At 45.9% G+C, this 24,445-nt stretch overlaps 2 protein-coding genes across 2 annotated transcripts in view; both read right to left on the bottom strand.

The window, feature by feature from the left end:
* Nucleotides 1-866: 866 nt before the first annotated feature.
* On the bottom strand, nt 867-7,239 carry LOC144718940 (small ribosomal subunit protein eS1). Its single transcript, XM_078594573.1, has 6 exons — nt 7,091-7,239; nt 4,979-5,082; nt 3,677-3,864; nt 3,047-3,255; nt 2,320-2,429; nt 867-1,156 (listed from the first exon to the last, which is right to left on the bottom strand). Exons 1-6 carry the CDS (start codon nt 7,150-7,152, stop codon nt 1,005-1,007), a joined length of 825 nt encoding a protein of 274 aa, XP_078450699.1. The 5' UTR covers nt 7,153-7,239; the 3' UTR covers nt 867-1,004.
* A 3,004-nt stretch (nt 7,240-10,243) lies between these two features.
* The window catches only part of PDE9A (phosphodiesterase 9A), a 25,774-nt gene continuing 11,572 nt past the window's right edge, over nt 10,244-24,445 (bottom strand). The window contains exons 7-18 of the mRNA XM_078595103.1: nt 23,015-23,099; nt 22,428-22,526; nt 19,866-19,944; nt 16,115-16,189; nt 15,333-15,419; nt 15,032-15,136; nt 14,677-14,759; nt 13,558-13,714; nt 12,955-13,068; nt 12,730-12,834; nt 12,313-12,441; nt 10,244-11,689 (exon numbers count right to left, since the gene is read on the bottom strand). Of these exons, the coding sequence (XP_078451229.1) occupies nt 11,549-11,689; nt 12,313-12,441; nt 12,730-12,834; nt 12,955-13,068; nt 13,558-13,714; nt 14,677-14,759; nt 15,032-15,136; nt 15,333-15,419; nt 16,115-16,189; nt 19,866-19,944; nt 22,428-22,526; nt 23,015-23,099 (1,259 nt within the window). The 3' untranslated portion in view covers nt 10,244-11,548. The remainder of the gene's footprint in view (nt 11,690-12,312; nt 12,442-12,729; nt 12,835-12,954; nt 13,069-13,557; nt 13,715-14,676; nt 14,760-15,031; nt 15,137-15,332; nt 15,420-16,114; nt 16,190-19,865; nt 19,945-22,427; nt 22,527-23,014; nt 23,100-24,445) is intronic.

Below are 24,445 nucleotides of genomic sequence, written 5' to 3'. Positions count from 1 at the left end.
ACCGCAATTCTGCACATGCGCAGATGTGCGCTCAAAGTTATCATTACGATCAGCTTACATTGTTACAAAGTGTGATTTTTTTTCTTCTTGGTTCTTTCGGTAAAGTCATTTTCTTAGTTTAGATCGGGCGGGGGGGCTGTTTGTTTTATGTGTACTTTGTTGAAACGTAAACAAGTTTGTCAGTTAAAAGCATTACAAGTGTCGGGGATGTCCGAGCCATCCTCACACTCGCACCAGACACAATCTCCGCACTCAACATAGCACACACCAATCACACGCACGAAAATGCACTGGACGGGGGTCAAGGGTTAAAGGGCACCGACGTCACACGCATGGTGCGTGAGATGTTGATTAGGAAGGGGGGCGGAGATAGAGGGTTCAAAAGGGGCTGTGAAACACGTTCGAGGTGGATTTGAGGTACGAGTGTGGCTGCGTTTTGAAGAATAAAGTACCTAACCAGTCTGCGACTCTTCTTCACAAGGATAGGCGTACAGACAAAAAAATACTTTTAGGGAACATGGAATGTTTACAAATTGTTGACCTCGTGTTACAAATGGACAGAGCTAATGCATTAACACTTTGAAACGTAAGTTAGAGGCACAAAGATTCACTCCCTTCCCCAGCAATTCCATGATTTTGAGTTCTTTCCTTTGGTTCAATGTTTTGCTCCCACATGGACACTCTTGTTCACTCCATGACAAAATGTACCATCATAACATTTGCAGTAATCATATATAATCAATCCTTTGACTGGTGTGGAGTACGAATTTAAATTAGTCTAATGCATCATTACATGTTTCATACAGCTATACGTTCCCACTGCAGACCAGCAAAAACACACACAAACACCGACACAGACAATAAAGTTAAACTTTCCATCTTTATTTGCGCTGTACAACGCAATTTGTATTCACACACAAGCCGCGAGATGTTGCATGGCAGGGTGTGCGCATTGGTGTTGGTGCTTGTGTGGTGGGGGTGTCAGGTTTGAGCGGTGGTGGCGCTCACACCGTGTCCTGCACAGGCGGCTCGTAGCCATCCCCGCGATCCACCTTGGTGCTGCTCGCCGTCCCCTCGGCATCGCCTGCAGCGCCTGACGCAGGCTTGGCGGCCGTGCTGGCGGCACCCTCACCGTGCAGCTCCATCAACTTTCCCACTGCACACGCAAACGCCAACAGTTAATACAGCAGCAGCCTGACCATTACGAGATAAACGTCTTGTGTCACTAGTCTTAATGTGGATCAGAAATAAATATTTACAGATACAATGGAACAAAAGCTGAAAAATGCACAAAGGATCATAGACAGGTGCATGCTTGGAATTACACTTGAGGCAGGAAGAGGATTGGAGAACACACAAATTGCAGACATCATGCTGTAAAGCGGGCTTGGTCAAGACTACCACTGAAATGGATCGATGAGATCAGCTCATACGCAGAGCTAAATGGATTGTTGCATCGCTGGATTGTGAGACACGATATGGGGGAGGCCTTCACTCAGCAGTGGATAACATGGCTGATGATTTTAAATACTGTACTGTAATATTGCAATTACTACAATAAACTACAGAATATTATTCATGTTTCTAGAATGATGAAGCTGCATTTTCCTTAAGTCTGCTTGTTCTTGAAGCCACGAAAGGTGGCAATATTAGTTAAGCAGCACTAGTTTTCGCACAGCACGGTTGACTAAATTTAATTAACAAATATATTTTGTATTAGGTCATGTAAAAATGTAAACCCTGATCCACCCAACAATCAATTAATAAAATGGCGTGTGAATCAAGTGCCACATTTATTACTGCTTCAGCACACAGGTGTGTTTCAGAGTATTCTCACATTTAAATGGGTGATGGTACATCCAGCATCAATGGGTTGTAAATAGCTCAGATGTAGTAAAATCACTTTCTGATCCAGGGATCTTAAGTAGACGTCATACCATCATTGGCAGACATGCATGTTAACTAATTCATAATTAGTTGATTGGTTATGATTGACAGGTTAGTGTAATACCTGCTAAATTAAGTGATCATCTTTATCTTGTTTTAACTGCCTGGTTTGTATAGTTATGTTCGTTCCATTGGTGCCACTTGTACAAATGGTGGCGTGTAAGATTTGATTTTAATTGATGAATCAATGTCTCATTTCACCCCTAAAACGGACATTACTCTCATCACAATTTTGCACTTAAATATCACTGTGGTACCTTCAGCTGAAATATTTTTTCACTCATGTAAATCTCTCACCCTACCATATGAAATTGCAGGCTCAGGTCTATCACCACTCACACACGCTATCGCTCTTTCTCCATGGGCACTCACAGTCAAGTTTGGGCTTCTTGAGCGTTTTCACTTTACAGATGTAGACGTCGTGCAGGGGGAAGGTCGACTGGCAAGCCTTCTCGATGTCCTTGCCAATGCTGTCAGGAATCCTGAAAACGATACCACACAACAGCCTTTGTAAGCAAGCCTCCTTCATCTCCCTCACCTTAAGAGCACACGCACACAATCCCAAACTTTGTTTTCCCCCATACAGAGACCTGGTCCTATATTATCCCCATTCATAACAATACCAGTCCCCATTTCCCCAGCGCATGAGTCAATGCAACTTTCACCAACGCTCTGTTCAAAATCCACGTAAAATTCAGTATCCTAAAGTTCCTATGCAGCTCCAGTAATTTGGAATTCACTGCGCACAGACGTTGCCCTGTCAAAATATGAAAACCTTTCTCTCTGTAATTTTCCTAGCTTCCGAATGCCCTATACAGGGTCAATTTGTGCACGATATATTTTGATTCGTGAATATCATTGCAAGTGCCTGTCTCCCTTAAGCCGTTAAATCCAGCAGGTCAACATGAAGGCATGCAGGATTGCCAAGGAGTTTGGCTGTGTGTATGCAAGTGACTAGACGGAGTACGATCATACAAGGGTTGTCTGTACATGAGAGTATGTACACAGAGCAAGTGTGTACACGAGCTCACGGACACAGATGCACAAACACAAGGGTATGTGCGTGCATCACACGTACGCTCAAAATAGAGAAACTCACAGCTTGTTGACCAGTTCCTTGAGGTCGTTGCTCTGCACCTCGCGTGTCATGATCTCCACCATCTTGCGTCGGATGGCGCGCACCTGCTGTCGCTGCGCGTATGCCGTCTTGCGGATCTGGTTTGAGCGCTTCTTGGTGAAGCCGATGCAGAAGAGGCGCAGGAGGTACCCGTCCGTTGTCTTCACGTCCACGTGTGCCTCGATCATCGTCTGAAGGAAAATCATGTGAAATGAGGGACGTCACCCACAGCGACAATTATTGCTTATTTTCTCTCCCAGTTTCATTGCAATCGTACTTTTGAAGTGCCAGTGTGAAACTCTCGCAGCGCAGTGCATTACTTTTATGAAAATAGCCAAAAAGAACATGACTTTACTACATGCTACTTTCCGCTGTAATCTGCTCAAGACGTTTGTCACATGTAAGTAAAGTTGTAATTTCTGTTTGTCACATGTAAGTAAAGTTGTAATTTCTAATTCTCAGAGCTTAAAAATGCTATATTTTATGTTTGAATGTAATCACAGTGGTTAGAATCACTTGAAAACCCAATTTAACCATGGACGATGGAAGCCCAGATTACAACCCACAAATAGGCAGACTTATACATGTGGTTGTGCATGCTTATGAACCCACCTGCCACTTTTTGACCATGGAGCAGAGTTTGTCGCGCGTGAGGTCCATGCCATGGAAGTTGGTGAGGCAGCTCTTTCCCTGCACGTCTTCGACAATGAGCTTGAACTTACGGAACGCCACCTCATCGTTCTGCAGGTCGGCCAGGCTCGCTTCAAACACGCGGCCCTTCAGGCCGTCGGACGCGATGCCTGTGCACGCAGGCGTGTATGCAAGAAATGCAATTGAATATCGTGGATCTATCATCACGGTTTCCACCTATCGCGGGGCAACCTCATTGTCTATCAATTTAGCTATGGTGGCAGTTAGTTTTGGCCTTTCGTGGGTATACTGTACCCATAAGTACTGTATCTGTACCCGAAAGTACTGATACTGTGGTGTGGGGCAGGCGAGGGACACGAGGCAGTCAGTGGCACCTAAAGCTTTGCCGTGCAAGCATCTTGCAGATAAGACTCCCCGTATAGTCTATTAACAGACTGTTGGGGGAAGTGCTGTTAGCAAGCACCTATGAAGGCTGGCACAGTACAGAAGGGGGTGGGTGGCAAGCACCACGTCCGGCCACCTTTGTCTCCCCAGTGGCGATGTTTACACACTGCACCAGGTACTCATCTGAGGCTGACGCTCAACCTAGGGGAGGTCCAGGAGCGATTCAGATAATCGTCACTGGTGTTGGGTCTAAGTGGGAATCAAAATCGGGTCACCTGGTTCGTAGCACAGCGCGCAAACTGTAGCACTACCGCTCCCCACTTGCGGACAAACACACCAACTATCATTATCAGAATGTATTCAGTATATATACTATTTATAGTCTAGGAATTTTTTTGTATCGGGTTTTTACATGTTTATTTCAATCATTTAAATGTTAGTTTATTTGGCATAAAGTACAGTACTTATTTGAATTGTGGTTTCTGTGTACCTCACTCCATTATTTAGGCAAAGATTAAGTATTGAATATCGTGGTTTTGGCTTTTGCGGCACTTCCCAAGAACATAACCCCCGCGATATTCCACGATCTCATGTATGTTAAAATATTCGTAATAAATTTCAAAAGTTAAATAATTTTGATTTTAATTTCCAACAAATCCGTAATCAACCGCCTGGTTTGAGTGTATACATGCACATGTTAGCGTGCATGTGTGTGTGTACCCAAACCGCGGTGTGCCAGCCAATTTGTGCACGTACATCAGCGAGTGTAGTCTGACTACAAGTCTAAAACTGTTTGAATGCTTAGTCGTACGAATGTGCAAGCCTGCATAATAGTAAGTAAAATGTGTGAGCATGTGTACATGAGTTTATCTTGCTTACGTGTTCCCTGTGAGCGCGTGACGAGCGTCTTGCCCATGTTGCGGATGTTGAACATGGCTGGTGCCTTCACATCGTACCAGTCCTTCTTGGAGAAGGGGTCCACACTGCGACAAAAGATACACTCGGTTTTAGACTGTTGGGGCAAGTCCTTTGAGCGAACACCTATACAGGCCGGCACAGCATACAAAGGAGTTGATGGTTAGCACCACACCCAGCCGCCTATGTCTCCGAAGTAGCAACATCAGGTACTCATTTTAGGCGGTCGACCTAGGGACTGGTTCGAACTCGGGTCACGGGGTTTGAGTTTGCTGCTCGTCGCGCTCAACCGCTACACAACCAGTCCCCACATTGTGGCACACATGGACACATACATGGTCGAGGTACACACACACATCTCCCTTACAGCCCTGTAGGGGCATGAAGGTGCGAGATGAGTAGCACCTCATCATGCAATCTTTGTTGTGCATGAAGAATCCAGACTGTCTGGAGAATTCCCATGCAAACGCAGTAATAGTACTGCAGTTTAACCCGTAGGCTTTCGCGACCAATATCATCCATAGTAGAGGTTTTTGGGGGTTAGATCGCGTAAATATCTGTGTCGTTAAAACCCGCCATGTTGTGGCTTCGCTCTCCAACACACCGGTGTGCTGTACTAGTGACGAATACAACCCTTACTAGTTGGTTGTTTCGAGTGGTGGTGGGTTTTAACGACACATTTATATATTTACGCGATCAAACCCAAAAAAAACTATTATGAATAGTACTGCACTTCAAGGTCTGCAGACACAAATAATCGATTTACTGTCTCAATACCATCTCCTTGCCACCTCAGCCCAGATTGTTTGTAATTCTCTAAAATGTGAACCACTAACCCCGGTCTTCAAAGACCAGAGAGTGAGCTTCCACGCCCACCTCTTGAAGTGCAGTACTCAGCCAAATGTTCAATGTCCTCCACAGCACGACAACAAAATTGGTACTCATGCGATTAAATCTATTACATTCGCAATGCCACTGGATATTAAATACTGTATTTGTAACTTCAACGTTAATACATTAAACCGTAAGGTTCACTCGAATGTATAGCGCACAGGTTATGATTGCGAATAGTAACGTATCGAAATTACTCGTGACTCCCAAGACGCTGCATTTTCACCACCTGAAAATAAATTGTCCTTACATCGCGTTACAATTTGGGCCCGTAAATTAGTCAAAGAACCAAAACATTATCTAAGAATATTCCATCCAAATTATCAGTGAACTAGTAGTCACCGGTTACTAGAAAGTCCCTCACCACCTCGTTTCATCACCCACGTGCAGCTCACTACATATACAGTATACTGTATATAACTCGAGGATTTAACACAATCCACTCAACACAGCACCACCACGCGGGGCTCGCCGCATTTCTTAACAGTCAAAGTTTTACTTACAGCCACGTGCAATTATTCCCTACAGCCCCAGCACGGACGAGAGGCCCCCAACTCACGGCGACTACGACTCACGAAAACAAACAGCAATCTCATCGCCTAACTTCCAAACGCAGACCACTGATAGTTGAAAACCCTTCACATGTCCAGTGTAATTCACGACTTAATACAATGCACTCGAAAGCAAAATGTAGTTCACTAAATTAACAAAACACGTAATCACCCTTTTTCACCGCATACAACTCACGAGGACCTCAACACAATTTATTACCTACTTCATTGCACCGAGTTATAATTTTATTAAAGAAGTTAATCCAAAACAAAGTAAATGAAGCACTCAAGTTTAATTTAGGGCCCAGTGCACACCCGGCTCACCCAACAACCGTAACACACACAGCCATAGCAACATGACCATATCATATGACAATATCAACTTGACATTTTTCACTTCATTTATATGAACCATCGGCCGAGAGCAGACAAGCACTGGTCGGGGGGGGGGGGCAATTGCCTTCGCCCCCCCACCTTCCCTCGATCCTGCACCGAGGCAAGGCCGGGACCCTGCGGCCTAACCCCCGCAATCCACCTCGCATCGCCGCCATCCGAACCCGTGGCGGGAACCGGAGCGGCGCGGCACTCGGAAGGGATTCCCGCCGCCGTGGCCAGCGCGTTATGAGGCACTTACATCTTCTTCTTGGCGCCCTTCTTGCCACCCTTGGTCAGACGCTTGTTCTTGCCGACCGCCATCGCGTCGCGCTTGAAAACCGGAAAGGGAGGTCGCGGGTAGCGTGCGCGGCCTTGTGGGTAGGGGCAGGCGGGAGGGGGGCTGGGCTGGACGTGACGTCACCGAGTAGTGACGACTGCTCTCGGGAGGGCGCCATCTTTGTAAGGGAGGGGGGAAGTACTGTGCAGTACAGTACCGGGCGCCATCTTTCTAAGGGGGAAGTAACTGTATAATACAGTACTGGGCGCCATATTTAGATGGGGGGAGGTACTGTACAGTGCAGTTTTGGACGCCGCCGCGTTAAGGGGAAGGTACTGTACAACACAATACAGGGCGCCATCTTTGTAAGGGGAAGGTACTGTACAATGTAGTACAGGGCGCCATCTTTGCAAGGGGCAATGTACCATATAGTGCTGTGCGCCATCTTTGTAAGGGGGGTGGTGTTACTGTACAGTAACGTTGCCCATTATATATTTTCGTCGCCCATTATATATTTTTTTCAAGCCAGTGCAATTGACGAATGTGTCGATTATTTGGTGTAATCAATACGGTTAGAGTAACGATTCCTCGATTAGAATCGCAATTGTACACGGGACACGCGGTATCGTGCACCTTTACACGCGCTCGACCTCAAAGTGCACCTAGCCTGGCACAAGCGTCGTGGTGGCGTCACCGCTACTGAGTGGCGAATGGTGGGTGGGGGCGAACAAATTCAAGGATAGAGTCTGAATGAATTGGGTGTGAAATATTATTCCTACGAACATTTAAACAAGTTCGTCAATAACACGGTGGCCTAAGAAGGGATGAAAATATAATAGGCAACGTTTCGGGCAATGGTCCTTGCTTTCATTACGTTCACTCATGAAATAATCGCGGAGCCTCAACTCGAATTCAGCAGGGTCATGTCTCCATTAAACACATTCCTGCGGAGGGAGCTGGTAGGAAGGTTGGGTTGCTCGGTCAATGGCCAGGGTCAACGGCGGCGTGGTGTATTCCGCAAATATGCCCGGGCACAAGCCGGCGTGAGTAGGTTAAACGTTGAGTTTTATAAGGGCACCACGGGGTGACCAGCCACTCCCCACCCAGCCCCTCCCCACCCAGCTCCACCCAGCCCCTCCCCACCCTCCCCACCCAGCCCCTCCCCACTCTCCCCACCCAGCCCCTCCCCACTCTCCCCACCCAGCCCCTCCCCACCCTCCCCACCCAGCCCCTCCCCACTCTCCCCACCCAGCCCCTCCCTGCACGACGGACGGACGAACACAATAATCCCCTGTGGGCTGGTGTAACCAGGAGGTTCCTACCAGTACCACACGTACGTAAACGTGTGTGGTTAATGCAAAATATGTATATATCTTAACACCTGTTTTAGTTCCTGAAAGGGTGAACGCGATTCTTATGTTTTCATACTTTGATACTGGCAATGATGGTCCCACGTTTGAGTCAATGGAGAGGCACGCACGATTATTTGTGGTATCACTTTGCTGTTTATTGTCAATACAGGTGCTCGCTTGTCCATCGTGAAATGCTTTCACTGCGAAAAATTGTGTCAGCATGTTTGCACGTATCATTACTGTACATTTTGCGTTACGTGTAATTAATATTTTGTTATGTATTATACATCATTGGGTAAATTGCGCCCCCACGTGTTTGTCAGTATCTGATGCCCCCTGAAGGGGATTTTTGAGTGATGAACATTTGCTGCCGAAAGGCTCTTTAATATCTATACTCCATCCTGTATTCGAGGGGTGTAAACATATTGGGGGTCTCGATCACAAATAAATAAACGTCTAACATGCTTTTCGTGCTTACACAAAGGTTATGTCGACTAAAGAATGTCCAGACCCCGCTAGTTTATTCAGTAGACATCAATTTCACACACTCCCGACATGCACACTGTTTTATAAGTATGTCATCAAGTCGTGTGGTAATATCAGTAAACCTACCGCCTTGTATTAATCTGCACAAGAGCTCGTTAAGAGTCTGAATTGCACATTGCAGTGGAGTGCGCAGTTGTGGTGCCAAGGCTCTGGACGGCCACCACCGTCACCCCCCCCCCCCCCACGTGCCGCGGGCTGGGTTGCCATGGAGACTCCAGGCACCCCCCCCTAAACTTGTAGAGGGGATGGGGGGGGGACTGAAGGGGGTGGGGGGGGGGTGAGGGGGACACTGAAGGGGGTGGGGGGGTACGGGGGGGGTGAGGGGGACACTGAAGGGGGTGGGGGGTGCTGGGGGGTGAGGGGGGGACTGGGGGGTGGGGGGGACACTGGGGGGGGGGGGTGGGGGGGCACGGGGGGGGGTGAGGGAGACACTGAAGGGGGTGGGGGGGGTGCTGGGGGGGGGGGTGATGGGGGGACTGGGGGGGTGGGGGGGACACTGGGGGTGGGGGTGAGGGGGACACTGAAGGGGGTGGGGGGTGCTGGGGGGGGTCAGGGGGGGACTGGGGGGTGGGGGGGACACTGAGGGGGGGGGTGGGCACGGGGGGGGGGGGTGAGGGGGACACTGAAGGGGGTGGGGGACACGGGGGGGGGGGGGGGGTGCTGGGGGGGGGGGTGAGGTTGGTACGGGGGGGTGAGGGGGACACGGGGGGGGGGGGGGTGCTGGGACGAGCGAGGTTGGTGAGGCTGGAGGCTCATATGCTGCGGGCTAGCTGGTGTTCGTCTAGTTAGTAGATTAGTGGGAGTTCGTGTAGCCTTGGTGGGAGCTGGGTGGTGATAGGCTGGGGTTAGTTAGCTCGTGTTGGTTAATTTGGTGGTTAGTGTGAGGAGAGCTCGTGGTGTAATTTGCAAAATATTGAATAAAGTGGTTCTTGCCTGTCCCATGTTGTTGGGAGTTTTGTGCAGTCCCCGACTTCTGCTGAGTGTAAACAAAATCAGAAGCTAGATTTCCACATTTCCCCAACACCTATTTATTGATTCGCTGTGTATACAACTTTTAATGCATGTGTATGTATGAAAGGATATTTGAATGCGTATTTCTTGACGTGTCTGTCAATGCGTACACACGGCGGTGGATGCAAGTACTGGCCATGTGTAAATGTAGGTGCATGTGTATATGCATGCATGTGTTTACATGAATACATCACATCTATTATTCACAATGATCCAAAGTCACGGACATTTACAAGCACGTACATGGGTAGTTTAAAAAAACTACCCCACAATGTAAATATGAAAAGGCTCCCATTTGGTGAAAATTCACTTAATTTAAATTAATGGTTACCAATGCCTTTTTACACAGCCACTGAAAGTGATTTGACTTGGAAGAGAGTTTAATGGATTTGTACATACACGAGGGTGATTTTAGAGTAATTGTCACCATGAATCTTCAAGAATATTTTTTCACACCATTTTATATTGCTTTAAGGAAATTGTCACTCTTTGCCATTCTCTTACAAGTTGCCAGTTACTCTGAACAAGTGTTGATGAAGCCTGCCAATGATTACCCTCAAATCCCCCTCGTGTAGCACAGCCTTGCACTACTTCTGAGTGGTACTTTCCTGTAAACAGTGGTTCTAATTAAGAATAAAACAAACCTGGTCATAATTACCACCCTGTTGTAGCCCACGCGCACAGTATGACCGTGGACGTTTTCATTTTCGTTGAGCCCACCATGGTCTAACTCTTAACAAAAAAAATTTGTCATCACGGCTGAATATAATAAAAACATCAGGGCAGAGTAAAATTGCTGTGCAGCCTGAAGTGGCCAAATATAAATGGGGCTATCCATGTGCACAAATATGAATTTACCATAAGGGGTGACTTGGAGCTTGAATCAAGGCTCTCATATATTTCTGGCTCAGTGCCTTACGGTGATTATTAAGAGTCTCGTCGGAAAGACACCCAGTCACAAATAAAGAACTCAGGCCGATGGCAGTGCTGCATGAGTTCCTCAACGCAGCCATTAGAAACCCCACGATGGATGCCTCATTTCCACGGCCAGTAGGAACTGTGATGGCTCTGTGCATGCACTGGGCTGGGCCCACTAGCCTGTGTTCCCATGGCAGCCCAACCTGGCCAAACTGATCCCATGGAAATTCAGCACCCTGGTCCCCTGGTTCTCTTAGCAACCCTTTGTCTATGCTTATAGCCAGACTGATGCTGGAATTGGTCATGCAGTCGATTCTTCAATGGAATTACAACCCCAAATGGTGAAAAGTCTTAAAATCACTGGGGGACAATTTTAAACTGCATACTCCGTGCAGAGGTGGAGGAGTTGGTTGGGACATAGGGGAGGGGGCAAGCCCAAGGAACCTCGTGGCTCATGAAGCATGGGGGCATGGACCCAGGCCCTGGTGCTGTGTCTGGGCCAGCACAGACAGGCTCACATTAGTGATGGAAACGAGGTAACGTACACAATTAGCCCCATATCCTGAGATCTGAGGTGAGGGCTCATTGTTCGGACGTGGCCATTATGAGCCCCTCACTTTGCATCATCCCCTTCGGGGACCTTGTCTGCTGACTTCTTCTTGCTCAGGGTCTCCTGGAGGACGCTGAGCTCCTGATAGTGATCACGGGACTCACGCAGAGGATGCACCATTGTCTCTTCCATCTGTGGGAAGAGCTGCACACGCAGGCACATATGGACACGCACAGATCAACACGGGATGAATGGCCGTGCTGGTGATGTACAAGGAACCGCCTTAATAGTGTGGATGCTGACACTGTGGGGTGTATTAGAACAAACAAGAAAGGAATTTGATTTATTTGGAAGCAATACAAATGTAGATTTTTTTAGGAAACAAAAAAACTCTATTCAACACAATTTGAATTTAAGTATTGTTTAAAAGTGATCACATCTCAGTGTGTTTTACAGAAAAAGTGAGCATATTTATTTTACAGAGAGGCAGTTACAGGCAGATGAAAAATGGTAGGTATTGAGGCAAGATGTGGATAGTGGAAGGGAGTCTACAAGGTGGACGTCCACCGCAGAGATGAAGTGACAAGACAATGATAGTGACTGTGGGGAGGCCTTTATCCAGTAATGGATTGTTATTGATGATGATGCTGCTTTTACTGATTTCTATGGTGACGATGGTGGATAATGGTAGTAGTAATGATGATGAAGTTGGCAATGATTTTGGTTACACTGCTTCTACTGGTTACAGTGCTGCTGATGGTGAATGGTGATGATGATTGTGAAGTTGATGACAATGATGTTTGGAGGGCATTCATCATGCAAGGCACCTGGCTCACAGCTTCGAACAAGGGAATGAGGACAAATGACAGGAAGCCGATCTGGGCCGACGGCTTGGTGACCGTGTCGCGGTCCATGAACGCGGCGAACGGGAGGCCCTCCTGCTTCTCACGGTCACTCTGTTCACACCATCACCACCACCATCACTGTCACCAATATCATTACAATCGCCACTGTCTTTGCTGCCCTTACCATCACCATGATCATCACCACCATCAATACCATTTCCACAATCATATTTACCATCAACACTACCATGTTTACCACCATCAACATCATAACTATCATCAACACTAACACTACCACCATTAACACCTTTATAATGGTGATAGTGATGATGACAACGATGGCAGAGATGATGACACAATAATGTTGATAACGCTGATGACGATTGTGATGATGTATACCTGCATGAAGTACTCCTCCAGGAGGCAGTCAAGCCATGGCTCAGAAACCTCCATGGGCCGAACCTCGTTAGAGATGTCACAGCACTTAATGAGCATCATCTTCAGCTACTCTCACACGTGCACACAAAGACAAAGTTTCTTGTATAGCCTTTAACAGACTGTTGGGGCAAATGCTGTCTGCAAGTTAATTAATGACTACATGAATGAACGAGTGAGCTGCCTCACGACTTTCATGTGTTCCGGGTTGCCGAAGTCGAAGTCCTTGAGGTATTCCCTGAAGGAGGCGAGGATCTCCCCATGTCGCGCCATGTCCGTGGACAGAATCAGCTCAATCACGCCCTGACGGCAACACGGGGTCACACGGAGTTACATGGGGTGCACGGGGTTGCACGGGATCACTAATAACGGTATTTTAATCTTAATTTTGGAGTAACGGTATTTTATTCAACCAAATACATCCCACTGAGAAACCTAGATAGAGGGTGAGTCTTCACCTCAGCTGCATGACCTGGATTAAGGTCCCGACTGTGGATTCTCTTTTAAGCTGACAATTAAATCTGGCAATTAAAACAATCTGGCTCTTTATCCCCATGTCCTTTCATCACAGCGCATTCACTACTCGGCACAAAGCTCCTTGGTCTGTTCTGTGACCTCTTAATGCCTTCATCACACTCAGGTCTCGTTTGCAGCAGAGACCATGGATCTCCATAGGAGGATGGCAACCCAAGAAGGTTGAAGAAAGGACCATATGCAATCCCCCAGTGGATTGAATGAACAATCGTGTGCAAGGCCCCAGTGGGTTGAATAAAGGCGTGCTGCTGGGCCCACCTGGCGGATATGTGTAAAGGCATGGTGCGTGACACCAGAAAGGATGTTGGTCTCGGGCGTGGACAGGATGTGGAAGGCCACGGCCGCGTGGTGGTTTTCAAGCGGCGAGACGTCGTTATAGCGCACGGCCAGCTCTGTGCGGGCGTTCACCTGGTACCTGGGCATGTATGCAAATGCACATTATACGCAATCGACTGAATTAAAGATGTTCGTCTTTTTCTGATTACAACTCACAAACAAAGACTGAACTATACCCTAAGAATCTGAACAAAATCTATTTTCCAAAACGCGAGTTTGGTGTTTGAAAGGTGCTTAACCTGCCCGGGAGAGCAGGCAAGAGTATGAATCAAGTAATGGGTTGGATGTGACTGTTCACTCAAGACTCCGTTTGATAAATGGTTGAATAACATTTTTTAATTATTATCACACTCTGTTAATTTGAAAAATATTTGTTTTAATTAGCATCACACTACCGTTAATAGACTGAAACATGTTCATCATTCCACATTGAGCTCGAGAACCGAAACTTGGTAGGAGGGTGTTAGTCGTCTTACTACCACGGTCCATGACCACCGAAAGCCAGGGTTTTTTTTGTGAGCGTGGCAGACAGGACTGCCAGGCCACGGCGAGGGTGGGGCACATGCCCAGACCCATGTGCTAGTTAATCGTGGCTTAGGGGTGTATCAAAGCAGCAGGTGCCCCACCGTAATTACATCACGAGATAAGCCCTGTTCACTCCCAGAGCCGACCAATCAGCCTGTGATTTGCTCTACACATGCACAACCAACACGCGTGTGTATGATAAATAGGTGTGTACTGGCCAGTGGTAGTAAATGCCACTGTGGCCAACAAAAGGTCCCACGACGGGTGCTGGGAGACCCTGGAGCCCATCTCCATGTGTGGCCCCGAGTTAGTGGTGAACATTACACATTCCTATGGTGAGGGCCTGGATCCTCACAGCAACCACACTGCTGCTGATGGCTTTGTCTTTTGTGTACATGCACATATGAGATGTGTACAACGCGTGTACACATGTGAAAATGAAACGTGTAATTTACATGCATATATGAAATGGTGTGTGAATGTGTGCACGTGTATAAGAGGTATGTGCACACGCACGCGTTGTTGTATCCAGGGTGGTCCAGGTCGTGACATGCGGCCGCAATCATGAGGATCCCTAAATCCATCGCAGTGAAGATTTCCTACATTATCATCATCACCAACAACAACATCATCATCAACATTGTGAACATCATTATAACATCATGAACACATTCATCAATATTATTATCATCACCACCTTCTTCACCGACCATCATTATTACTACCACTGTCAGCATTACCATCACTATCATCAATTACCATCACAACCATCACAAGCTTGACCTCGGCGATCACCATCATCACCGCCATCAGAATTACCACGGGCACATGCAAGCACTAGGACATGTGCTCAGATCATCAGCAGCCTCACCTGCAGGTTGCAATGGTGGATGACGCCGTACATCATTTGAGTGACACAGAAGCAATGGCGGAAGTTGTGAAAGGGGTTGTTCCGGTAGTTCTCTTGCACTGCAAGCTGTGCCCCACACAGACACATCCCCGTATAGCCACACACACGTGCATCACAAGTTCACGAGCTTTGAGAGGGGCGACACAGTCATGTCCCCTCCGCTAACCCATAGGACACACGGAGGGAATGGAACAAGGAGCAGACAGCACTGCATCCCTCCCGTCCCAGACACAAGCCATTGGGCGCTATCGCTGCCTCTCACCAGCCATCGCTTGAGGGTGATGGGGTTGATGTTGAACTCAGAAACGAGGCCCAGGTCATGGAACATGTGCTCCAGGCAGCTCAGCATCTGCAAGGAAGGACATCATCAATGCCATCAACAATATCATCGACATGTTTATCATCACTGTCATAAACACGATTAAACCTCGCATACATCGGAATCTTTAGACTAAAGGAATCCGATGAGCTATGAAGCTCTTTTTCACAGACGTCCAACAGGACATCTGTGAAACTCGGAAATGTTACTTATTTTGAGCTTCTTTTCCTTCCCCTGCCACCCCCTCAAATTCTCTGTCAAACACCGTCCCCAATTAATCTGATTTCACCAGGTCGAAAATTAATCAAATCCCCTTATCGAGTTTCCAGTCACTCGTTGATTCCACGGCTCTATCTCCTACTTAGCGATTTTATTGACGGGGTGTATAGCTCTGAACGTAAGATTGCCCTTAATCACACACCTCACCAATGTCACAAACCATACATTTAGAGTTTTTGGGGCAAGATTGGTAATGGAATACATTTACAGTTCTGCTATCTCCCCAGTACGATCGGTGCACGTGCACTGGCACACGAGCATGTTGCTATAACTGCCTAAACAGAATTGCGGTACCCTTAATGGACCGACTTTCCCACTTCTTCTGTTAATTACCGAGCAACGTTAATTTAATGGATTGAATGTATCCTTTATTTAAATAGCAGATGAAACAAACACTTGAAACTGCATTTACTCATTTGCAAAGGCGACAACGAGAAGGGATGTACCTCGTTATGTTCCCATTGCCACACGTCAAATGTTGGCTGCTTGAGTGCGTGAATGGTCTCCTGCGACAGCATGTACTGATGGGGGTGCGGAGGAGAAGGGAAGGTCGACATAGAAACTCCCTTTATCCGTCCAGGATTCTCCGTCAAACGCCTTTCACTTTTTACAAGCATAAACCACACCTTTCCCACCCCCAATTGCTTTTCCATCAGCAGCTGTGTCATCCCTTAAAATTGTAGGTGAATAGGACGATGAGCTCAACTAAAAACGTCAACTCGCTTACAGCAGCCCAATAAAAAAAGTATTTTGCCAGTCTTATCCGAATTGTGCTGTCGATGTGATGCCATGAGACGGAGTGTCCTTTCAGGAGTTACACAGAATAGTGCAAAGCAGCGTGTTACAGAATCACACATCTACTTCCCAGACCCGGTCCAGTGATCTTTTTAAATGCACACTCCAGGGGGCACACTATTCACACAAAGACTGCTATTGCATCGCAGTCCAACCATTATATTAATTCCCAGAAGTGGAAATTCGGCAAATGAATTGCAAAAAAAACTGCAATATGGTGTTTATTTGTTTTCACTCATTGGTGACCAGGCTTTAGACCATCAACTCGCTTCACTTGAGAACCCGGTTTAATCATGGGTGGCTGAAACCTGCATATGAAGGGAGCATCTTACTGGTGCCGGCTCAGAGCTCTAACGTCTGAGACAGGCAGCCACTTCAACAACTGTACTATATTTACTGAAGCAATCTCCGAATGATTATATTGCATATTTTGTGTTGCAGTGACCACAGGGTTTGAGCTATTATTGCCATTTTGTCCAATAAAGTGAAAGATGTTCATTCTAGATTTAAAGCTTCCGTGACTGCAAGGATTCATACTCTTAGGTTTTTTCGGTAAAGTCACATAGGTAAAAAATAATACAAAATATAGAAAAAATATCTATATTATTATTTATATATTATTCTTTCTATTGTTTTTATTATTTCTTATATATTTTTACCTACGTGACTTCACCGAAAAAACCTAAGAGTATGAAAGACGTTCACTTAAAGGTGAATATATTTAGTGGTGGTAAGAGATTTTGCATCATAACAGCTCTGCCTGTCTCTCTAGGCTGGGTCTCAATCCTTGTCCCTTTGCAGTTATGTGGATCACGCACTATAAGAGGTAGATTGCTTAATTCAGAGTGAAAGACGGCTGTCTTTCAATATCCCTGGCATTAAAAACACAAATCATTGTACCGATGCCATGCTTTATGGTGACACAATGACATTGGAGGAACCAGTCAGGGATTTCGAAACAAAAGGGGAAATCCTTGGAATTAACTGAATATAAACACAAACGATGCAAAATATAATCATGTAACTTTTTCAAATTATGCAAAAATAAAAACAATTGTTGGAGGTGGACTTTGACAAAACCAAGCATTTACTTTTTAACCAAATAAAAAAAGGCACAGGGCCTACACAAGGGGCTTATGCAATTCCAAAAGCAACCATGCACAACACTGGCAAGCAACTATCTGAAGATATTGCTCATGTCAAATGATTCCAGAAGGTAGCATTTAGGGTAACTCTCAGCTGCGTTGTACGAGAAGAACAACACATTATTTAATGCCGCAGAGAATCTGGCCCAAGTGGCACTGTGGCTGATGCTCACTTGACTCACAATCGGAAGGTTAAAACAAAAACATTCTCTACCTCTCGCATACGTGCTGTGAATAAAAGCATTTGCCCATGGTGTCAAATATTTTGTGTCGAGTTTGTCTTAAATAGTTCATAAGAGCATGAATCTGACTCGTGTGAATTCTTTACAGATTAGTCCACTATATGGCAGATGATCACGTGATCACATATGGCACCGTTACAAAATTTGAAGAGTAGCGAGCTGTTAACAACCTGTTTTTGTCCTCTGTATAAGAACTTATCAAAAAATAAACCTGAAATATGGTGACTAAAGGAATCGAGGCATCATTCACAATATGCGGAATGGCTGCAGTCAGGACACAAGCATAATAGCTATGACAACTAAGTGGCTCACTTTGCGAGGTTGGATGACAAGTGAGTAAGAACGAGGTGCAATATCACCAGTCACGGAGATACGTGTGAGAACGGTACATCCGCTAACCCATAGCAATTCCACTTTCAAAAAAGTGCATGGCTGATAACGGATACCTGTGAATCAATTCTAGATTTGAAGCTTCGTGACTGCAAGGATTCATACTCTTAGTTCTTTCGGTAAAGTCACGTAGGTAAAAAATGAAATTAAAATTAATAAAAATAAAACAATAAAAATCACGACGTTTCGGAGGCAACACAAGCTTCCGTCTTCAGGTGAAACCGTCACAACAAAACTATATAAGGTACAGATATTTTGCTGTGACGGTTTCACCTGAAGACGGAAGCTTGTGTTGCCTCCGAAACGTCGTGATTTTTTTTTATTAATTTTAATTTCATTTTTTACCTACGTGACTTTACCGAAAGAACTAAGAGTATGAACCTGTGAATCAGATTGGAACTCTGTTCGTCATACCACATCGGCCACGTTTTCACAGCAAGGAAATGCATGCGCCTTACATCATCACCACTGATGAAACATGGAGCCATAATTATAAGTGGGATAGAGAACACATGAGCACTGAATGGAAGTCCAAACCTGTATGAATGGTAATGAGAGCTCTTTAAGACATGCAGGGTCTGATCATGAACAGTTGCCGTTCAGGGCGAAAGACAAACTATTACCAGACCTTCTTACCGTCACTTATTGGATAATAAACTGAAGATTGACATTGGTCGCAAATGCCGAAGACAGTTGAGAGAGCGGCGTTTCACTGCCACAATGCACATCAGTACTCTGCACATGCAACGATGGAATTGTTGGAAAAGCTAAGTCCTAGAATATCTGGGAAACAACCCAGAATCCCATCTGTATGGACGTCTGAAAGAAGCTCTACGTTGAAGGTGGTTTTACAGCGACGAGGCCGTGAAAGCAGTGGTGCTGTAATGACCTGAGGAAGATGAAAATGATGACGTGCTGCTGCTGGCATTAGGAAGCATGCGGGTTTCTGGGGCAGATTTCAGTAGAGGGTGACCGCATGCAGCAATTCTGTCATGCTGATGCTAACAGAAGCAACTTTTATCAGTTTACTTATTTGAATACCCCAAATGCAAACATTATGAGAAGCATCACTGGGATGTTTATCCAATTTCTTTACGTGAGTGGATATATTTCTCTTTTCTATTTAAAGCTTTCGTGACTGCAGGGATTCATCTTCTTGGTTCTTTCGGTAAAGTCACGTAGAAGGGAAATAATAAAATAATAAAAATAAAACATAATTAAATACAATTGTCACGACGTTTCGGCCACAACGCAAGCAGCCGTCCTCAGGTGAAGCGTTAACCCTGCCTCCGACAGCCCTGTTCTTCACATGAGGAGGGCTGCTTGCGTTGTGGCCGAAACGTCGTGAGAATTGTATTCTACGTGACTTTACCGAGTGAACCAAGAAGATGGATATATGTCGTTGCCCAGTATCACGAAACCCCACACATGTTGGTGTGAAATGTAAAACTTTGCGCTAAACTGCCTGCCCCTAACCTACTTGATGCACTACCCCCTTGTCCAGGAACCTGCAAGGCAGGTTATCTAACAGACAACACGACTGCCCATCATGATGGTGATGCGTTAACCCTGCCTCCAAGCCACCGACTGGCTGGCTACGCACAGCGCAGGGGCGATGAGCTCACCTTGGGGTAGGCAGGCACATCTCTCCTCGGAGTTCTAGGTTTGTAATCCAAGCAAGCCATGGTCAGCGTGGGGTTAGACCTAGGGGTGAGTGTGTGTCAGTATGTGCGAGTTGGTGTGAGAGTGTGTGTGTGTGCATGTATAAACATGTGGGTATAAGAAACGGCGTGTGTGTGTGTGAGAGAGAGAGAAAGAAAGAGTGTTAGTGTGCGTGTGTGAGCGTGTAAGTGAAGGGGTGTGTAAGTATGAGAAACGGTGTGTGTGCGTGTAAATGTGTAAGCGTGCCGTGCGTGAGAAATGTTTGTGTGTGTGTGCGCGTATTGGTGTGTTGGTGAGTATGTGCATGTGTGCGCATGAGTTGCTGTGCCAGAGGGTGTTTGTGTGTGTGTCAGCTTGTGTGAAAGAGTTTGTGTGTGCACGCATGAGCACGGGTGTGTAAGAGAGAGGGTGTGTGTGTGAGAGAGAGGTGTGTATGCATGAGTGTACATGGCAGAGTGTATGTTTGCGAGAGTGTGAAAACTTGCATGCATGAGCATGTGTGTAAAACAAAGGGTGTGTGCATGTGTGTATGTATGAGTCGGGGAGATGTCGTGTGTGTGAGTGTGTGCGTGTCTGAGCGTGGATATGTAACACAGAAGCTGCTTGTGAGTGTGAGAGTGTGTAGGATTGTGTGGGTGGCATAAAAGTGTGCATGTATGAGAGACGGTGTGTATGTGTGGGTGAGCGTGTGCATGGAACGGTGTGTATGTGTGCAGCTGAGTGTAAGGGATGAGAGTGTGATTGGACGTGGATGAATGCATGTTGGGCACGTGTACGTGTGTGGATGAGTTTATGTGTGTGCGTGTGTGCGGATACAGGTGTTTATCTCTTGAATGCATGCACACACAGTTGCATTGTTGTCATTTGCATTGATGTACTTGTGTACGCGTGTGTGCATGTGTACTATTGCAAAACATATTCCATCCATATGCAGTAGAAACGTAAAAACAAAACACACAGACATGACATACAACACAAATTAAAGACACCACTGTGCCTTCATTATCACTTCAAAGTTATCGCATCTAAATGTAATCGTAGGAACATTGAGAATTCACATAGGTCTACGTACACACTGCATTTGAAAGCATATCAATGCAAGCGTAGGCTAATATCGCTCTTATTAGCACTAGGCTAGTGTTTCAAGTCAAATGAATGACTATGGATGAGTGTGATGAATGAATGAGCAGATGGAGCTTTTATCATTGAAATCAAAAACGGGTCCTGTTCTAGGTGGACCCAAAAATGCATACGCCAGGTGCAGCGAGACTGCCACGGCTCCTCTGGTCACTCATTACTGTGATTGATACGAGGCATGTAGGAACGAAGCACTCCCGCAGTGATAATCCCATGAATTGTCACAATTTAAGGTCCCCGATTCAAATGAAGAATTAATTTTTTTTCTTCTCATTTTTAACTCGTCTGTAATTTTTTCAGTTTTAGTTTTCTTCTCCGTCTCATTTTCTGCAGGATTTGTTCACTTAATTAGCCCAAATGTAAGATTCACAGACCACGTTTGTATCATTTACATCGCTCATGAAGGAACTATCGGTTCGTACGCACGTAATTCGATGAATACGTCACGAGTGTTGGAATCGAGTTTAGTCGGTGAACCAATTTATCGTTACAGGCCTAGGTATTCGCAATGTTTCCGTTGAAATACCTAAGCAAATTGGTTGTTTTGCGCCTCCAATATTTGATGTTCGGTACATAGTTACTCTTCATGTGTTAAATTCATGGCTTAACGACATGTTATTGCGATAGTAGCATCACACTGTACGTGTAAGAATGCATTGTTTACAATTCGTGTAAAATTTGTGCAACATATTAATTATTTAATTGTTACGCTTGTTTACCCAGTAAAGCCTCACTAAGTCTCAAGACTTTTTTTCAGGAGGATCCTGCAAAGTTTTTTGCGGGACGTTGGGTGCAATGTTGTTTTGTGTGATCCCAATTGAGTAAATCTGCAGGCAATTTTTCAGAATTGGGATGTTTTGGCACTACTAGTTACATTGCATGTTTTTAAAGCAATGGGTGGAAACCGGAGAAGATATTAACTCATCTTCTTGGTTCTTTCAGTAAAGTCACGTAGAAGGGAAGTAAGACAGCGTCTGACGCTGTCGCCTCGACAGACCTGGTTTCACCTGAGGACGGCTGCTTGCGTTGTGGCCGAAACGTCGTGAGAATTATTTTATTATGTTTTATTTTTATTATTTTATTACTTCCCTTCTACGTGACTTTACCGAAAGAACCAAGAAGATGAATCCCTGCAGTCACGAAAGCTTTAAATCGAAAGATATGAACTCATATAAACTCCACACAGAACAGCGGCCGAGTTAGGAATCGAACCCAGGCGCTTCTTGCACCCTGCCACCCTTATCTCAAACGATCTCCTGCTGTGACATTTAGGCTAATGCAGTGAGTAAAACTGAACAAACGAAACAAAAACAATACACGTTAACAACAAGACAAATACAGCATATTCTTCAATTGAATCGAGACCCTGAATTGGAATGATTCCTCACATTGATCGGGGTGAGTTTCTGTTAGCCGAGTAATGAGCACCACCACGTGTGTCGTTTGAGTGGACGCTGAGACTCCTGGTGAGGTTACTATTATATTTCCTGTGCACAAATCACACAATCCCAATCATGCAGTTAGCGTCGTCCGCACAGAGCGAAGCATTTGAATCTCACCAGTTGCATTGCACTATTATTCAGGTCATGAAATGAAAGGGAGAAATATCCGCCGTCAGCTCTCTCAGCAATCACATCTCGTTGGACGACGCCACGGAACCACTTGAATAGGCCTCCCTTTCACTAGCCCAGGTATCTGGGCCAGGCAGATTTAATTGACTAAATAGATGTATTTGACGTTATGTGCTGTAATCAGTGGCTAAGTTGACACTTTCCAGAGGAGGTAGGCTAGAAGAGAGTGGACACGAGAGATAGACTCGGGGAGAGGAGACATTGAGGTGGTAGCAGTGGAAATGGGATTGACGAGAGTGAGGGAAGGGAGAGATGTGTGTGCAGTGTCCTCGTGTGAACTCATGTGATGCTCTGTGACCTATCATAACCCCGAGTAACCTCGTTTGACCCTGTGTGTCTGGCACCTGTCGGGGCAGTTCATCATCTTGTCCTTGAGCGCTCGGATGTCGTTTTTGCATTTGTCAATTTCCACGAGCTTCAGGCCCTCAGCTGCGTGCACATACATACACACATACACAGACATACATACACACACACAGAGACAGCGAGACAGGATTTCCATTAAAGACAACACAGGCTAAGTAGCAAACGCCAGTTTCAGCAACAGAGTTTACAACTCTTTCTCTGGGCACTGATGACCCTCCCATTATATATGTACTAGATGGACATTCCTCAAGTACAGCTTTGGAATGAAGATTGATTTAAGTGGTCAAAAGGGATGATCACTAGTATTGGGGTGAGATGATATCCTTGTCGCATCCCAAGGGGAACCGAAAATGCTGATTCCTGGCCTTTGCGGGTTTACCCGGGCCTGTCCACCATTTTGAAGGCCCTGAATGAAAATAAATAGATGGTCAGGAATCCCAAATATACAAAATAAAACAAACCAAAGTCTGTTCTCTTAACCCTATAATTGGCATTGACGAGGGAAATAAAACAAAGGTGTAGGTTGTGTTGAAATTATCGACACCTCTGCTGTAGCAGACAGACACACAGACGTCTATATTCTTAGGTTTTTTTCGGTAAAGTCACAGCTATCGTGCGGTGACGGTTCCACCTGAAGACGGAAGCTTGTGTTGCCTCCGAAACGTCGTGATTTTTATTTTATTTCTATGAATTTTAATTTTTTACCTACGTGACTTTACCGAAAAAACCTAAGAATATGAATCCTTGCAGTCACGAAAGCTTCAAATCTAGAATTCATACACAGACGTCTGTTGACATCATACACACACATGCCGACATGCTCACACATGCTAACAAAGACATGCTGACACATACACACACACTGACACAACACACACACACACAAGCTGGTCATTTGTAATGCTTTGATGCTGCTGTTGTATAGCGGACCGACTCGTCCTTGAAAAAGAGCTGAGTAGGTCAATGGGCTTTATTCGGGAAATAAACTTCTGAACGATAACAAAGATAAAGATCTCCGTATAGCCTTAACAGACTGTTGGGGCAAGTGCTGTTCGCGAGCACTTATAAAAGGCACGGCACACGAGGGGGTGGGTGGCCACACCACGCCCGGCCGCCTTTGTATCCCTAGTGGCGATATTTACGCACTGCACCAGGTATTTATTTGAGGATTAGTCGACATAAGGGAGGCCCAGGACCGGTTCAGATAATTTTCACAGGTGTTGGCTGTGAGCCGGGAATCGCCGGGTTCGTAGTGCAGTGCGCTAACCACTACACCACCGCTCCCCAAAGCAGCAAAGACAAAGACCCCCCCCCCCCCCGTATAGCCTTAACAAACTGTTGGGGCAAGTGCATGGTGCTGGCCACCCACCCCCTTGTGTGCTGTGCCAGGCCTCCATAGGTGCTCTCGA

This window comes from Lampetra planeri, chromosome 5, assembly GCF_965212315.1.
Source record: "Lampetra planeri chromosome 5, kcLamPlan1.2.h2, whole genome shotgun sequence".
NCBI classification, from domain to species: domain Eukaryota; kingdom Metazoa; phylum Chordata; class Hyperoartia; order Petromyzontiformes; family Petromyzontidae; genus Lampetra; species Lampetra planeri.
The sequence above is the reverse complement of the archived record's forward strand: the minus strand, read 5'-3'. Positions and strand labels throughout refer to the sequence as shown.

Coding starts and splice junctions, on each gene's coding strand:
- LOC144718940 (XM_078594573.1), bottom strand. CDS start 7,152: ATGGCGGTCGGCAAGAACAAGCGTCTGACCAAGGGTGGCAAGAAGGGC. Junction 2,430..3,046: donor AAGGAACTGGTCAACAAGCT/GTGAGTTTCTCT, acceptor TATCGTTTTCAG/GATTCCTGACAGCATTGGCA. Junction 1,157..2,319: donor CAAGAAGCCCAAACTTGACT/GTGAGTGCCCAT, acceptor TTGCGTGTGCAG/TGGGAAAGTTGATGGAGCTG.